General features: G+C 57.1%; 2 protein-coding genes across 4 annotated transcripts; one reads left to right on the forward strand and one right to left on the reverse strand.

Annotated features, from left to right (window-relative positions):
- Nucleotides 1-1,060: 1,060 nt before the first annotated feature.
- Nucleotides 1,061-12,717, forward strand: HPX (hemopexin; the record flags this gene model as incomplete). 3 transcript variants are annotated; one of them, XM_083362804.1, is made up of 9 exons in its annotated part: nt 1,061-1,288; nt 8,816-8,886; nt 9,318-9,544; nt 9,707-9,860; nt 10,001-10,213; nt 10,440-10,556; nt 10,911-11,041; nt 11,706-11,850; nt 12,424-12,717. In XM_083362804.1, 9 exons carry the CDS (start codon nt 1,185-1,187, stop codon nt 12,708-12,710), a joined length of 1,449 nt encoding a protein of 482 aa, XP_083218930.1. In that variant the 3' UTR covers nt 12,711-12,717. The 3 variants fall into 3 exon arrangements, with proteins under 3 accessions (XP_083218930.1, XP_083218932.1, XP_083218931.1); XM_083362805.1 differs by lacking the exon at nt 1,061-1,288 and adding an exon at nt 8,541-8,605; XM_083362806.1 differs by lacking the exon at nt 8,816-8,886 and having other exon boundaries at nt 1,099-1,288.
- Nucleotides 12,718-12,907: 190 nt separating this feature from the next.
- On the reverse strand, nt 12,908-15,425 carry LOC310640642 (uncharacterized protein). Its single transcript, XM_083363060.1, has 2 exons — nt 15,410-15,425; nt 12,908-14,157 (listed from the first exon to the last, which is right to left on the reverse strand). The coding sequence occupies exon 2, from the start codon at nt 14,147-14,149 to the stop codon at nt 13,016-13,018; it is 1,134 nt and encodes a 377-aa protein (XP_083219186.1). The 5' UTR covers nt 14,150-14,157; nt 15,410-15,425; the 3' UTR covers nt 12,908-13,015.
- Nucleotides 15,426-16,723: the final 1,298 nt, after the last annotated feature.

Genomic DNA, 16,723 nt, shown 5'->3' on the forward strand with positions numbered 1-16,723 from the left:
GAGGCTCCGGGGAGTGGCGCAAGCGTTTCCGGGCTGTGGTTAAAAGGAGGAGCCTCGAATCCGCCACGTGGCTGGACCTTCAGAGGGCGGGGCCTGCGCTGCTCTCCTCGCGGATTCCGGCTCGACGGGGGGGGCGGGGCTCCGGGCAGACCGCTTCGGGGGAGGGGGAGGGGCGGCCTTCCCAGTGCGCTAGAGCCCCCCCCCTCGCTTCCCCTCCCCTTCGGAGGGACCCCGAGCCAGGCCTTTCTGACGGGGAGCTGCTTTCACACGACCCGCTCGCCCTCCGTCCTGCTCCGGCAACCTGCTGTGCCGTGGAAAGAAGCCCCCTCCGGGCTTCGTGAGAGGGAGGGGCTCGTGGCGCCCCCAGGCCCGTCCCCTCCCTGCCTCCCGTGGCTGCGGTTCCTTTTGAACCGTTGCATCCCCCCACCCCACCGGCCCCTTCGCCGCCTCCCGTTCCGGTCGGGCCAGAGTCCCCTCGGAGCCCCCGCTGCTCTCCCGCCCAAAGCACCGCCGGAACCCCCTGCGGCAAAGCCCCAAAGGCGGCACCGCGACCAGCCGAGAAGACCCCCCCCCGTCTCCCCGGGGAATCTGACGCGTGGCTCTGGGGGATGCGGCCCGATCTCCCCGGAACCCCGGGAGGGGCGCGCAGGGCTGCCTTCTTGCACGGCCCTTTGCCAGACTCCGGCAGCCCCCGGTCCGCTACCCCAGCTGGTCTGGGCTCGGCGGAGCTTCGGTCTCGGCCTAAAACGGGTTAGTCAGAAGTCGAGGCTGAGTTGGGTCTCCCTGAGAAGCAGCTGGGAAGGATCAGGCCCACCAATCGGTGCCTGGTGCCTCCTTCCCGGGGGAGGGGGAGGGGGGTTACGGGAATTCCTCCCGTTCCGTCCAGAGATCAGAGCAGTTCGTGCCGGAGGAAGGCAAATATCCTCCCTATTTGCCATAGTGGGGGAGGGGGGAATCTGGGGCAGCGCCAGCCTGACTCGGACTGGCAGGACTGGGGAGGGGGCGGCGGGGCGGACGGAGTGCCGGCCCCTCCTTAAAAGCTGGAACCTCTGAAAGGGTTTGAGAAATGGGGCCTTGCGTTCTGCTGGGGCCCTTGGCCGAACGCTCGCCTGAAAGGTCACAGAACGGCAAGTGGGTTTTGGAGTCCTTTGGAATTTCCAAGGGATGTGGGTGTGCATTTGTGGATGTGGTGGTGTGTGCGATCTCCAGCCCCACTGCTGGAGTGGCCCAGGACACCCCCCCCCCGTCAGCCTGGCAAGGCTGGTGCTCCCCAAAGGAAATGGCACAGGTGGGCAGAGGTCTCCTTTCCTTGGGAATGGTAAATGAGCAGAGTGGGCAGTGGGGTTGGTATCTTTGCAGGGAGGGGGCAGCAAAGGATCCTCTGTCCTTCCTCCCCACCCCACCCCACCGCCCACCCCTGCAGGGATGCAGGGAAGGTGCTGTCGCTGGGATGCTGCTGGTGAAGCTGGGCAGAGGCTGCTCCTGCCCAGGGTTAGCGCCCATGAAAGAAAGACACAGAGATCTCTCGGGGAAAGGGCCCCGCTGCTCCTGGGATGCACCCTGGATGCTGGACACTGAACCACGAGGAGCAGTGGACCTTGTTTATTTATAGCAAAAGCAACCAATCACATTTTATTGTTATTCAAATAGACCAATCATGGTTACACGTGTGTTCTTCTGAACTATCCTAAAAGGACATAGGTGTTAGAGGTAGATACAAATACAGTAATGACCAATCATTTGCAGGAGACGTCAGAATTTACCTTAAATTGAATAGCCAATGGTGTGGAGGAATACTGTGACCATGCCCTTATCTGGCTGCAGCCAAATGGCCTCTCCTAGGTTCCTTTGTTTTCTGGGTTTATGGCTTACTTCCTTGCACATGGTTCACTGACCTTATCTGGCTGCAGCCAAATGGCCTCTCTGGGTTTATGGCTTACTTCCTTGCACATGGTTCACCGACCTTATCTGGCTGTAGCCAAATGGCCTCTCTGGGTTTATGGCTTACTTCCTTGCACATGGTTCACTGAAGACTTTCCATGGTAGAAAAGTATTAGCCAGAAAAGTACTAGCCAGCTACATGTATAGGAACAGAGATCATGGTTATTCCAACATCTCCTCCGTTTTTGTTTTAAATGCAGAATCTGTGTGTTCCGCTTCAAAGTTGAGGAGGGATGGGTTCTTTAGAGATGCACCTTCGGGAGAGTCAAGAGGCAAGCGAGCCCAAAAGGCATTTTTATTTTCCTCTTTTAGGAGACAAAGGAGTCTCTAGTTCAAATTGAGCATTAGGCTCTTCTGAATCCTCCTGGGGAAGGGATTGATACTTACTGTACCATAAAGAATTAATTTGTTTAACAGCTCTCTGTTCAGCTATCAAGGAAATACTGTTAGTAATACTTTTGATAAAGATACGCTACTGTTAGTAATACTTTGATAAAGATAGGATACTGTTAGTAATACTTTCGATAAAGATAGGATACTGTTAGTAATACTTTCGATAAAGATAGGATACTGTTAGTAATACTTTGATAAAGATAGGCAAGACACAAGGTAAAATAGTACATCCTAATACAATCATACTAATAAAAGCTACAATAGCTTGTAAACCAGGTAGTCTGGGAAACCAGGAGCCAAATAATTCCTGAAAGTTGAAACCATTTCAAGTTTGGACAGGAACATGAGCTACAGAGTTCACATAGATGATGATAGTAGACTCGTTGTTAACAACAGGTTGTTCCTTCTGGGTCCATGCGATGGGGCAAAAACAGTGTGAAAAGAGTCATTTTTGACTGGAAGCAATGTCAAAGGTGTCAAGAACAGGATGGGATAGCTGGTGAAGTGGAGTTGACGTCTGGGGTAAGCTTTCAGATGGAATTGTGTTTTAGTGGCATCAGTCAGTGGTGTAAGAACAAAGCTGAAAAAAGTCACAAACCATGCTGTCATCTTTAATGGGTTCTGCAGTTGTGTTTGTGGAGGCATGATATGGACGAACGTGGCGACCTGGGATCCACAGCACTTTGTCTGGCACCTGGACTGCAGCATAGCCTCTTCCCCAAGTGAGAAGGTCTGCAGGGCCTTTCCAAGTTAGGTCTGGAAGTTGGCGATACCACACTTTGGGTTTAGGCTGATCTGCAACTAGAGATGAAAAATGCCGCTCTGCGGCTGTGGTTAAGGGATGGCCAGTCAAGTTTGAAAAGTTCAGAGTGTAGAGGCAAAGGTTAAGAGTATCTTGCAATGCTGGGAGGTTGGGGCTTCGTTTTCCCCCGTTCTGATTTTTATAACGATCTAATGCATGTTTCAAAGTTTGGTTAGCCCTTTCCACCAAGGCTTGGCCTTGGCTATTATATGGAATTCCAAATTTGTGTGTTATTTGCCAATGATGACAAAATTCTGCCATGGCTTGACTGCTGTAGGCAGGGCCATTATCTGTTTTGAGTTCTTTTGGACATCCCAGCACTGCAAAGGTCCGAATACAATGATTAACTACATGTTTAGTGGCTTCACCCCTTTGGGGGGTGGCCATGATGAATCCTGAGAAGGTGTCAATTGAAACATGCAAATACTTCCATGGGGCAAATGGTGCATATTGTGTGACATCCATTTGCCAAATTTGGCAAGGCTCCAATCCCCTTGGATTTACACCCATAGGGATTGCAGTTGCTTGTTTGCTGCATGTTGGGCACTGCTGGCGAATTGCAATTGCTTCTGCAGCGGTGATGCCAAACTGCTTCTGCAAAGCTTTGGAATTTTGATGGAAATATGAATGACTTTCCCAGGGGGTGAGGGGTTGCAAGGAACAGGCCAAGGGTCCGGAGGCAGCCTGATCTGCAAAATTGTTTAGGCTAGTGCTGATTAAGGGAGGGAAATTCTCCCAGATATCACCTTCTATCAATGTGTCCTGCACACAGACACAAAAACATCAAAAACAAAAAAAAAAAAACAAAAAACAACTCCACAAAAAGATCAGAGTAATTACTTTTGGGTGATGTTTAACTAAAAACTCAAAAATTTCCAAAAATTTCTTTTGGGTGATGTTTAACCCCCCTTTCTCAGACTGGAATTCTAAGCAGAGAAAAAAAAATGGTTAAAAGGACCAGCCACCCCCCCTCTTCTGGCTGTCTCTCCCTTTCTCACTCTTAAAGTAACAGAGCGGGGTTGGGGGGGGGGGGTAAAAGAAACTTTACAAAAATCTCACCACCAAAAAAATAAAAAATAAAAATAGTTTGCTCTCCTTTACATGCAGTTACTCTCACACATCATCCATGGCTTTTACAACAATAAAATCTGCAATTTAGAGGGCTAACACACTCACGTGTACATATCAGCAAATTAACTCATTCACTTCCATTCTGACTGCTTGCATAAACAATTTCACATACAAAAATTTCATTTCATACTTTCTCCAGACAAACCATACATTGTTAAATAAGGCCTTTTTGTTTGGTGTTATCAGAGAGGATTTTGATCCTCTTCCAAGTCTTGGAAATAACACAGAACAACACAGACAGACATATATACACAGATACTATTATAACAACATTTATTTAAAACAGAACAAAACACACATATAAAACAACATTTATTTAAAACAGAACAAAACACACATATCAATTTGGGGTTTTAGGCCAAAACAATAATCCAAAGAGCTAGATTAAAAGAAAAAGATAGAAGAAAAACTTGATTTTATTTCTTTGATTTCTCTTTTCTTTTCATGGGAAGCTAGATCTCAGACAGGTCCAGGCAGTTGAATTCAACAGGCGCGCCCCTGGACTTTACTGAGAACAGCTTGCCCCAAGAGGCTCTTTCAAGCCCCACATAAGCCAATTTTAACAGGAGTTCATTTCGGGCATATTCATTGTCTATTTGCCTTGTATTTTCTTAGGTGCCCTGCTGAGTTTCTCCCAGCTGAATCCTCATAAGGAGGGGGAGCCAGAGAAACTGAAAAGGCTTAATGAAAAAGAGAATCAGTGAAAAGTTCAGAGGGGTTAGAAGCATTAAGAGGAAAAGAAATGTCAGCCTTTGTTGTCGGGCTGGCTGACTGCCCCCCCTCTAGATTCCCTGCTGGGAACCAGAAGAGGCGTGGCCAAACAGCACACGATAATCAGCGATGGTCATATGAGTGCCAAGGTAATCAATAGTTTTTGGAGTCAGAGGAGTATAAACAGGTTGTACAAAAGTGACAGGATAGGCAGCACAAGCTTCTAAATCCTCTGGATCTAATATCCCGAGGGCACGAGCTGCAAGCATAGAGTGAACAATAGGTGCTCCTTTAGGGGGGAGATCTGAATAAGGAGGAGGGGGGAAGGGAGGAGGGGCAGAGGGAGGAGGAGGTTTAACAAACTCAGAGGCTTTTGGAGCAGAGGCAGAAGGAAGTTTTTCCGGAGAGAGATTTGGAGAGGGAGGAGGAGAGGGGGGAGGAGAAGGCTTAGAAATAGAGGCTTTGGCATTATCAATTACTTCTCTCAACTCCTGCAGATGCGCTGTCTGCTGTTGAGAGAAATTTCCACCCATACTCACGAAAATTCCTGCGTCTAGCAACGGACGAGGATGAGTCGCGGCCACCGTCGGGCGAATGAGTATGGATGGCTGAAGACGTATTCCACAGAATCACGTCGGGGTCACCATTTGCAGGGATGCAGGGAAGGTGCTGTCGCTGGGATGCTGCTGGTGAAGCTGGGCAGAGGCTGCTCCTGCCCAGGGTTAGCGCCCATGAAAGAAAGACACAGAGATCTCTCGGGGAAAGGGCCCCGCTGCTCCTGGGATGCACCCTGGATGCTGGACACTGAACCACGAGGAGCAGTGGACCTTGTTTATTTATAGCAAAAGCAACCAATCACATTTTATTGTTATTCAAATAGACCAATCATGGTTACACGTGTGTTCTTCTGAACTATCCTAAAAGGACATAGGTGTTAGAGGTAGATACAAATACAGTAATGACCAATCATTTGCAGGAGACGTCAGAATTTACCTTAAATTGAATAGCCAATGGTGTGGAGGAATACTGTGACCATGCCCTTATCTGGCTGCAGCCAAATGGCCTCTCCTAGGTTCCTTTGTTTTCTGGGTTTATGGCTTACTTCCTTGCACATGGTTCACTGACCTTATCTGGCTGCAGCCAAATGGCCTCTCTGGGTTTATGGCTTACTTCCTTGCACATGGTTCACCGACCTTATCTGGCTGTAGCCAAATGGCCTCTCTGGGTTTATGGCTTACTTCCTTGCACATGGTTCACTGAAGACTTTCCATGGTAGAAAAGTATTAGCCAGAAAAGTACTAGCCAGCTACATGTATAGGAACAGAGATCATGGTTATTCCAACAACCCCCAGACCAGGGATGGGCACAGAGAGGCTTGCACAACCTGGGACAGTCCTGGGGATTTCCCCATACTTGGGAGCCGCACTCAGCTCCTGCCTCCTCCATCCACTGACACCCCCAGCCGTGTTATTTTATTTGGCAGCTTCACTTTGTGTGTGCGTTTGTGTGTAACGCTATGTACTGTTTCCTCATTCTCCCTTCAGAGCTTCTGGGAACCCTGCTTATCATCTGTAAACAGGAATGTGTCTTTTAGCATTAGTCTGATCTGTGCATTTTGCAGAAATTGGATTAAAAAAAACCCACCGAACATGCCGTCTTTAATTCCCCCCTCTAAACCTGCGGGTTTGGAGCAGCAGCGTCTCCAGAATTTGTGTGGTGTGTCTTTGCCCATTTTTCTAAACACAACAAATGTTTCACTGCATTTAAGACTGTAACAATTAGGGGGGAAATCCCCCATTCCTGCAGTGGAAGGTGGTCCTTGGATGTATTCCCCCCTCCCCCGGAAGAGGCTTTAGAAAAGTTGCTACGGAGAAACTATAAGTGCCCAGGAACCAGGAACGTTGCAGAGCGGCACACTCACATTACAGGCAGTTCTCAACTTAAAACAGGTCACTTAATGACCGTCCAAAGTTACAATGGCCTTGAAAAAAATGATTGCGACATCCACACGGTCACGTAATCAAAATTCAGATCCTTGGGAACCGCTTCATATGTACGACGGTGGCCACGTCCTGGGGGGTCACGTGATTCCCTTTGGTGACTTTCTGACTAGCAAGGTCAATGGGGGAGCCGGATTTACTTAACAACCGTGTGACTAACAACTGCAGTGATTCATTTAACAACTGTGGCAGGAAAGGGAATCTGCTTTTGTGGGTGCAGCACCACCCTGCGCCCCGCTTTTCTGCAGTCTTTTCCCTTTGTGCAGACCATTCTTCCTGGGCCAGAGGTGTCCCTGGTCTCTTCTCTCCCTGCTGAGGACCCCCACGCTTGTCCCTGCCCAAATTTCATTCTGCCCTCGCTCTTTGGCTTTTGCATCTGTCTGGTAGGGTGTGGGCACTCCCACCCCAGCGCCTGGGAGGTTTGCCTTCTTCCTTCGAGCCATTAATAATGATCCTGAGAACCCAGGACTGACGTTAAGGGCTTGAGGAGGAGGATGGTTGGCAAAATATAGCTGGCCATCCTAATAAAGACATCACCTCCGGGGGTCTGAAAGGGTCTTTTTAGTAATTTTGGAGGCCAACATTTTGCCTGTCACTAAGGGGTCCCTTTAAATTTGGTTCTTGTCTTGTTCTCCAAAGCGCTGGAGGGCAGGACAAGAAGTAACAAGTGGCAGATCAGCAAAGAGTAGAAGTAAGGAGGAATTTCCTGGCAGTGGGAACAATCCACCGGTGGAAGGCCTTCCCTCCAGATGCGGTGGGTGCTCCGTCACCGGAGGCCTTTAAGAAGAGACTGGGCAGCTATTTGTGCAGAATGGTGTGGGGTCTCCTGCTTGGGAGAGGTTTCGGCCACATGGCTGCTTTGGGCCTGAATCCTTCCCTGCTCTGAGCAGACAGCCAAACAACCCCCTCCAGGGAGGGTCCGCCATCCAGGGGTTGTGGGGGGGCCCCTCACTTTCTGGAAGCCTTCAGCTTGACAGCCAGCTTGAGAGGAGCAAGGGAGGGGGGGGAACATTCCTGAGCCTGAGCCCTTGTCTGCTGAGTACACAAGAGCAGGTACACAGAGCCTGTCCCTCCGGCTCTTGCCCGGGCCCAGCTGGGGAAGGGACAGGCGGGCAGGATGTCTCTCCCCACTTCAGACCTGCCAGATTCCCACTCAACAGCCCAGCCCAAGCAAGCCCCTGGGCCTCCCCCCACAGCTGCTTCCCCCAAAGTTCCACATCTGCCCCTGTAGTAGCAGTGGGGTGTCTCTGAACAGGGGGGGGCTCAGCTTCACCCAGGCCATTGAGGGATTCCCAGCAGCCAGGTTGATCTTTTTCAGGGAGGGGGCGGGAGGGGGGGAGGAATGACTCCCGGGGGTGTGGCATTGATTTTAGCAGCAGATCAAACTCAACTCTTTAGCCTGGAGTGGCGGGAAGGTGTGGCGGGGCTGCCATGACGGGGTGCAAGGGGTTAAAGTGGGTGGTCCGGCTTAGGCAATGGGCTGGGTGGTTTCCCCAGTTGGGAAACGTCCAGCTGCCCCTATATAAGAGGTGGGCACCAGGCTGGGCTGGCAGCGCAGCATCATGGGTGGCCTCTCTGCAGCTCTCTGCCTCAGCTGGGCCCTGGCTCTGGTGGGCGCCCACCCCCTGTGAGTGGCTGTGGGCCAGGAGGGCACGGGGGAGGGGATAAGCCCAGTCCTTGGAAGGGGCCAGAGGCTGGGCTCTCTGCCTTGGTGCTGAACGATGGGATTTGTAGTGGGGCCCTTGAGCCAGGATCCTACCAGGGATCCCTTCTGGGTCTTGGGCTGTGGGAGGGCATGCCCCGAAAGACCAAACCCTAACGGGGATTTTTCTGGCAGGGGACACGGTGGCAACAGGACAGCTGGCACCTGGCATCATCTGGGCTCGGAGCCTGAAGCCAACAGCACTGGTGGGTGGGCTTCCCTCTGGGCGGAAGCAGACCCTGCAAGCTGCTCTTCCTTGGGATCCCATCTGGGAAAGCCTGCTTCCCCCACTCTCTCTCCTTCCCTGGTGGGTGGGGGAAGGGCAGAGTTTTTCCCTGGGGACCCCACTGCACCCCCACCCTGAAGTCTGGGCCCACTTCAGCCAGGGGAGCACTAAGGGATGGCCAGAAGACCGGGGGGGGGGCTAGGAGGAGGGTGCTTTAGTCACCTTCACCCTCAGCCAGGGGAGTCTTCCAGGCCTGCAGATGGGGGGGGGGAGGGCTGAGTGGGGGGGACTGTTGTGGAAATGAGCCTTCTCTGCAGATTAGGAGGGGCTCTGGCTGGGGGGGACCCTCAATGCGGTGTGTGTGTGTGTGTGTGTGTGTGACTGACTGCCATCTCCATTGTTCCTCCCCAGAGATCCTACAGCGCTGTGCGGATGAGGAGGGCTTTGATGCCGTCACGCTGGACGAGACGGGCACCATGATCTTCTTCAAAGGCTCTTTGGTCTGGAAGGGCTTCACCGGGGCTGCAGAGCCCATTGAGGACTCCTGGCCTGAGATCCAAGGCCCCATCGATGCTGCCCTCCGGATCCACTACCACGACCCCCAGGACGACATCCATGAGAACGTTTTGCTCTTCCAGGTGCTGCCAACCTGCAGGCAGGCTTGGGGGGAGCAGCTGGGGCCACCAGGGAGGGAAGGCAGTGGCAGGGAGGGGCTGGCAGGGTCGGGCAGAGGTGCATCCAGGGGCATGGACAGGCGGTCAGGAGGCTGTGTGAAATGGCAATCTTGCATCCCCTCGCAGGGCAAGAAGCTCTGGGCGTACCGCAAAGGGAAGCTTCGGTCCGGCTACCCCAGGCTGATTGAGGAGGTGTTCCCGGGCATCCCAGCCGATCTGGATGCAGCTGTGGAGTGCCATCCGAAGGAATGTCCGTCTGAGACCATCTTGTTCTTCAAGGGTGAGAAAGGCTCCCTCGCTTGATGGTCCAAGGGCAGGTCGGAAGCCTCTGTGCCTCGCCCAAGGGAGGCAGGTGTTTGCTCCTTTGCTCTGGCTGCTGCTACAGCCCCCCTCCAGCACTGACCCCCCCTTTCCCTGCAGGCCCGAGGGTGTTCACCTATGACCTGCGGACGAAAGTGGTGAAGCCGCGTACTTGGCCGGCTGTCTCCAACTGCACCGCGGCTGTGCGCTGGCTGGAGCGCTACTACTGCTTCCAAGGCATCCGCTTCCTGCGCTTCGATCCTCTGCGGGGTGATGTGCCGCCCCACTACCCACGGGATGCCCGGGATTATTTCATGCGCTGCCCTGGCAGAGGTGGGTCTCCTCTCACCTGTGGCTGCTGGGAAAGATGCAGCTGAGCCCTGGGCGGGTGCCTGGCCAGCAACAGAGGGGACGCGGGAAATCTTTGGCCCTGGGTGCTGGGCAGGGAGAGGCCGTGGTGCTCAACCCTGCACCCTAAGGAGGCAAGGGGGGGGGCTCTTCCTGGCTGGGAACCAAGCAGTGTCCTCTACCTCACTGCCTTGCCCTGTTACCCCTGCAGGCCATGGGGGGGAGTCCCGGAGGAACGCCACACTCTGGGGCATCCTCAACGCCTGCAGTGGGCGTCCTTTCCCGGCCTTCTCCTCTGATGACCCTGGGCGCATCTATGCCTTTCGTGGTAAGCAAGCTGGTTGGGGGTGGGTGGGCAGGGCAAACCTGGGCTGCCAGCACAATTCAGTGAACCCACAATCGGGGAGTGTAGTGGGTCAGGTGGGCTTCTTCCCTCATGCTTCCATGGGGCGGATTCACCCGTGATGAGGCCTAGCCCTGAATTTGCTCTAAGTCTAAGCTAAGTGGGATGAGATGTTAATAGCACCCTCTACACTGCACTGCTGTGCAGTGTGGCCACAGCATGTGAGGCAGCCCGTCTCTGCTTTTAGGGGTGGTTGGATTGGGCTGCCTCGTCCTGGGGGCACCTCAGCTGAGGGCTGGTGGGGCCTCCAACTGTTGCCGGCTCTCCTACTCCACTCAGGTGGCCACTACTTCCGGGTGGACTCTGTACGAGACGGGCTGCACGCGTGGCTTCTGAACCACACCTGGTCAGGGCTGGAGGGCGAGGTGGATGCCGCGTTCAGCTGGGCAGACAAGCTCTACTTCATCCAGGTGAGCTGCCGAGGGAGGCAGGCTCGTGCATCCTTCAAAGATCTGGGCCTCTGCCCCCATCGCAGGAGGGTCCTTTAGGGGTGGACAAGCCAGCTGTGGGTCACCGTCTCTGCTCCTGTCCCCTCGCCCTGGCTGGGTCAGAGCAGCCCCTCATTTTGTGAGGAAAGCTGGCAATGGGGGCATTCTTCTTGCAAGGGGGCTGCCTGAGCCGAACCCTCCTCAAGGCGGTTGCACTCGGCTGCTGCTGCACTGACACCCCACCCAGCACTCCGAGGCAGCCTCCAGCAAGATTGCCCTGCACGAAGGGGACTTGCTGGCTCCGATGTGCTCCGCAGCTGAAAAGAGAGAGGTGCCAACCTGGGGCTTTGGCTGCCATTCAGTAAACTCTGCCCCTTCTACCTGGACCGCTCCCCCCCAGCTCCCTTCAAGCGCTCCTGGGCCCTTCACTGCGTGTCTTCAGGCCAGAGGGCAGGCAACCCCCGGAGCCAGAGGTGTGCCCAGTAGAGCCGTGATCCCTTTAGAGGGCCCCAGAACAGGACCAAAACACGGGGCACCAACCAGGGCATCCTGGAAGCGGCAGCCTCGGAGGTCAATTGGGAGGGGCAGGGTGGGGGGCAGCTGAGGCTCAGCAGCTGGCCATTCTCTCTCTCTCTGCCCCCTGCAGGACTCCCAGGTCACCATCTACAGATCTGAACATGGCTACACCCGCGTGGAGGGCTATCCCCGGCCCCTGGTGGAGGAGCTGGGTGTGTCCCAGGCAGACGCTGCCTTCACTTGCCCTCACTCCTCGGTGCTATACATCATACAAGGTGGCAACCAAAGAGGGGGTGGACGGTCGCTTTTCTTGGGGGGCGGGGGGCTCAGAGGACAACCTCTCCCAAGGACGCCCCTTCTGGGTCTAGCTAGTCCCTGACCTCGCTTAAATTCCAAAGCAAATCACAGTTTTGTATTGCAAGTGGCTTAGATCTCTGACGGGCTAGAGTAGGGACACAAAACAACAGCACAGCTTTCACCCCAGGTCTAACCCAAAGCGCAGGTGAAAAGCTCAACCACCCTTTCAGGGAGGCCCCTGCGAGGTTTTGTCCTGAAACTAGGCCTTTCACCTGGGAAACACCTGGCTCTGATGAGGAGGTGCAACCCCTGGAAATCCCCCCCTCGCTGAGCAAGATCCCATCCCTGTTTTAGATGGGAATGTGTGTGTGTGCAATGAAGTTGCGAAGAAAGGAAGCAGAGGAGAGGAGGAGGGGCTTTGGAGACTTGGAATGAGGGGGGGGAGCACGAGAGTGGGGGGGGCGTTTCTGTTTGTGGCCAGCCCCCCAGCCTGGCATCTCAGATCAAGGCCCGTCTGACCAGATGCCCCTCCCTCCCTCCCTCCCTCCCAGGAAATCAACTTCTGCCGATCGACCTGCAGCAGAGTCCTCGTGGCCCCGGGGCAGCGCGGCTCCTCCTCCCCCATCCCCGCGTGGACAGCGCCATCTGCACCACCAAGGGGGTCTTCCTGTTCGTGGGGGCGGACTTCCACCAGTACCAGGACGTGGCCCAGCTCAGCACCGCCACCGTCCCCGCGCCGGCCCAGAACACGGCGGCCGTCCTTTTCCGCTGCTCTCCCCCGGGGGCTCCCCGGCATCCTCCCCCCGGAGGGCACCGCCCCCGAGACACCCCTCAATAAACCTCCTCTCAGCAATGCTGCGAATGCTGCGTTTGCTTGTGTGTGAGACGCCCACTCGGGAGGGACGCTGCAGACCAGCACAGGGTGTGTGTGTGGGGGGGGCTGGACCCAGACAGCGCCGAATCCCCCCCGGGCGCAGCTGTCTCGGAAGGGACCTAGTCGCCCCGCGTACGGAGCGGGGACCGGGTGTGCAGGAAGGGCGATACGAGACGGGCTCGGTAGAACAGGTTTTTATTGCGGGCCGCTTAAGTCAGCCGCTGGCAAGCGGGAGGCGGGGCCGCGGGAGGCGGCTGGCCTCGGGGGGCTTAGCCGAAAATGCAGACGGTGCCCGAGGCCAGGCGGTGGTGGTACTCGTGCAGGAGGCTGGCGGCCAGCGGGAAGCTGCTCTTTGTTTCCAGCTTCCCCGGCACCACCAGAACGGTGACGCCGGGCCCCAGCCCTTCGGCCAGCTTCTGCAGCATGCGGCGGGCGAGGTAGCCGCGGGCGCGGGCCGGCTCGGCCTCCAGGCTGGCGTAGACCTCGGGCGGCGGGTTGGGCAGCTTCCATTCCAGCTCGCCGATCAGCTGGTTAGTGCGCGCCCGGTCCAGGGCCGAGGGGCTCTCCCGGTAGCAGGCCAGCAGGCGGAGCCCCGCGGCGCCCCGGGCGGTGACGAAGTTGCCCTGGGCCAGCACCTCCTCGCCCTCCGCCTCGCCCTCCGCCCGCCAGGCCATCACGGCCCAGCACAGCCAGTCGTAGTTCTGCTCCAGCTTGCGCAGGACCGAGGCGGCCAGCTCGGCCGGGTCGCGGGCCGCCGCCTGCTCCAGGGCGCGCTCCACGTCCTCGCGGGCCTGGTCGCGGAAGTAGCCCTTGCACTGGCCCAGCGCCTCCTTCACGCGCCTGTGCAGCGCGGCCACGCGCTGGTCCCAGACGCCCAGCAGCAGGGCCGGGTCGCGCTTGGCCAGCGCCGCCTGGCACAGCAGGCAGAGCAGCCCGGCGCCCAGCACGGCGTTCAGCTTCTGGCAGAAGAGCGCCATCTGCGGGCGGCGCGGGCGGTGGCGCTGCACGGCCTGCTCCAGCAGGGGGCGCTGCTGGGTGAGCACGGCGTTGCCCTGCAGGCGGCGCCACAGGCCCAGCAGGCGGCGCTCCAGCTTGTCCCGCGCGCAGCCCTGAGCGAAGAGCTCCGTCTCCAGCGGCGCGGCCGGTGGCGCCGCTCGCACCGCCAGGCACAGCTGCCCGAAGGCGGCGGCCACGCAGTCCTCGCAGGCGTCCAGCCCGCCGTCCTCCAGCAGCCCCGGCCCCGCGGCCAGCTCGCGCTCCAACAGCTCCAGCTCCCTGCGCACGAAAGCCAGCTCCTCGGCGGTGGCCGAGCCCCCCTGCAGGTGGGACACGACCCCCAGGGCCAGCGAGCGCAGCGACTGCAGGAAGCCCACCGGCTCCAGGCACTGGGAGAAGAGCGCCATGCCGCGTCCTGCAAGGAGAGGCGGGGGGGGGGGGCTCAGGGTGCTTGCCCGCCGCCAGACGAGCGGCCGGAGTCCGGGACCCCCGCGCTCTGCCCGAGGCGGCGTTGCTGACCCTCCCGTTGTGGGTTTCGTCCCTTCCCCCAGGAGCTGAGCGACCGGATGCCGCTTCCGCCCGGCCTCCGTGGGGGCAGCGAGGTGGGCTGCTCACTGGAAGCCCACGGAGGAATTTTCTTGGCCTCCTTGGTTGGCTGTGGAAGGCCTGGGCCAAGGGGCTTTGGAGGGGTCCGTGGCAGCAAAGTAGCCCCCGACCCTCCCCAGGTCACTTAAGAGAAAGGTGCAGAGACTAGTTGAAAGACCCTTTTAGGGACACAGCCGCTGAGTCCTTGGAGGTTTGACCCCCCCAGGGCCCCGTGAGGGTGAGGTGCGGGTGGTGGAAAAGAGGCAGAAAGGGAAGAGGCAGGTAAGCCCCCCCATCCTTTGTGGTGACATGTCTCCAAAAACGTTTCAATTTTTCAGCATTCAACCTGAGGGGAAGACCCCAGCAACTTCCCCATGCATAAATGGAGGCAGGTGGCTAGCTATTACTACTTAATTGATGACAACCCCCCCCCCCAGCACAAGCCACAGGCAAGTCCAGCTGAACCAAGCTCCTTCTGGGGATGAGCCAGGCTGGTGGGGCCCACAACAGCTCTGCCTTCTCCAGGGCCACCGAGGAGGGGGCAGGGGCCCTGCTTCCCCAGCTCTGGCCCAGGTGGCTCTCTCTGCCCTTGCGCTGCCCTCCAGGGGAGGGGCAGGCAGCCCCAGGAGGAGGAGGAGGAGGGGGCCGCCCTCCGGCCTGTGCAGTGAGATGGCCAAGGGCACGGCTCTCACCTCCTGCATCCTTGGCCAAGCACTGCCAAGGGGGCTGCTGGGCACAGTGGGGGCGGGGAGGGCAGCCTGTTTCCAGGGAAGGGTCAAGGTGGCTCAGAAGAACTGGCCGTTTCATCTTGGTCAGTTTCCACAGCAGGTGCCCCCACAGGCATGCAGTCTCCTGGATGCATAGTCTGGCCTGGTGGGGGGCAATGAAGAGCTTGCTTATAACCCAAAGCCCTCTCCTCAAGGACAAGGGAAGCCCAAGGAGCCGAGTGCGGATCCCCTTGCAGCAGGGACCCTCCCCTTTCTGACCTTCCCTGCCTCAGGTCTTTCCCTGGGATTCTCTCTGCCCAGTTCCCTACTCAGGGCCTCAGCTGGGGGCCCGGGAGGGGTCTGGTTTAGCCTTACCTGATGGCCTGGCTCTTGCAAACTTCCACCTGGACTGGACACCTGCTGGTACCTGCTGCCTCCTGATAAACCCCCAACTTATCTCTGCCCCGCCCAGCTGAGCCACGTGCTCAGAAGTTTTGCCTTGGGCCTCGTCCAGCTGGAGTCCCTCCAGAAGCTCTGTGGAGGGGTTGAGGGGTTGGGTGGATAGATAGAATTCCCTGGAGAGAATGGGGGGAGGGGTGACTTCATGCCTTTGCTGTTTCTCACCTGGTTTTCTGCCACTTGATGGTTTTTCAGGAGCTGGCTGGTTGAGGCGGGTTGAACCCCAAGTCTTCCAACAGCCTCTGCTCAATGGGCCTCTGTCCCCTCTGGCCCGCTCTCCCTTGCTGGGAGGGAGGAGTCTTGTTCATGGGGGGGGGGCGGCTGCAGGCCAGTTTTCAAACCCCTGAAGGCTTTGCTGATTAGTGCCCAGATGCTTGGTTCGTTTGGCCTCATTGAAAGGAGGTGCCCGCCCTGCCTTGCGGCCTTGGCACTGGCCTGAGCAGAGCCCCAGAGGCAGCCCCGGCTGAGCAGCCCCTCTGCTCTGGGGCAGGTTGTGACTTCCGTGTCCCCTCCTTGGCATCTTCAAGGCAGCCCCCGCTTCTCTTTCACTGGACTTGGAGACACCCAGCCGGAAGGGCGAGGGTTAAGTGTGCAAGGGAGGGGGGGGTCGGTTGCTGGCAGGTATGGACTCTGGTGCAGGAGCCTATGGGTGCTGGAGAAGATTGGCAGCTGCACCGGACCTCAGCCCTTTTGCCAGTGCTGGGGAAAGAGGGCGCAGCTGCAGGTTGGGAGGACCTAGCTGTGCCCTGGGGGGGCACCCGTCTCCCTCCTAGTGCTGTCCTACACCTGTCATCGTGCTTGCACCATCTTGGGGAGAGGTGTGGAAAATTGATGGTGCACAGTGGCAGAAGACGGGGGTTGTTGCATTGCTTCTCTTGTTGGTGCCCTGTCCCTGCCCGCCTGTTGTGTCTCTTCCTGGCCGCACTTGGCATCCAGGGCGTTTTGATGCTCACCCTTGCAGCCCCTGAGCTTCAGAGCATCGTGGCGGTTGTGGCTGCACAGGACTCTGCCTGAGTGGTGCTGAGGGCCGCCTTCTCATGCTGTCCCAGGAGGCCAGAGGCCAACCAGCCGGTTGCCCAGCCTGGCATGCAGACCTCCAAGATACGGCACGCCCGAGCCCTCCTGCCCAGGCCAGAGCCTGGCATCCAAGGCAGAACCCCCGCTCTCTGCTGCTTCTCTCCTGCGTCCCCTTGTAGGACTCAGTGAAGGACCAACTTCATGGGCCTTGTA

The sequence above is a fragment of the Vipera ursinii genome (assembly GCF_947247035.1).
Source record: "Vipera ursinii genome assembly, chromosome: 4".
In the NCBI taxonomy this organism is placed as follows: Eukaryota; Metazoa; Chordata; class Lepidosauria; order Squamata; family Viperidae; genus Vipera; species Vipera ursinii.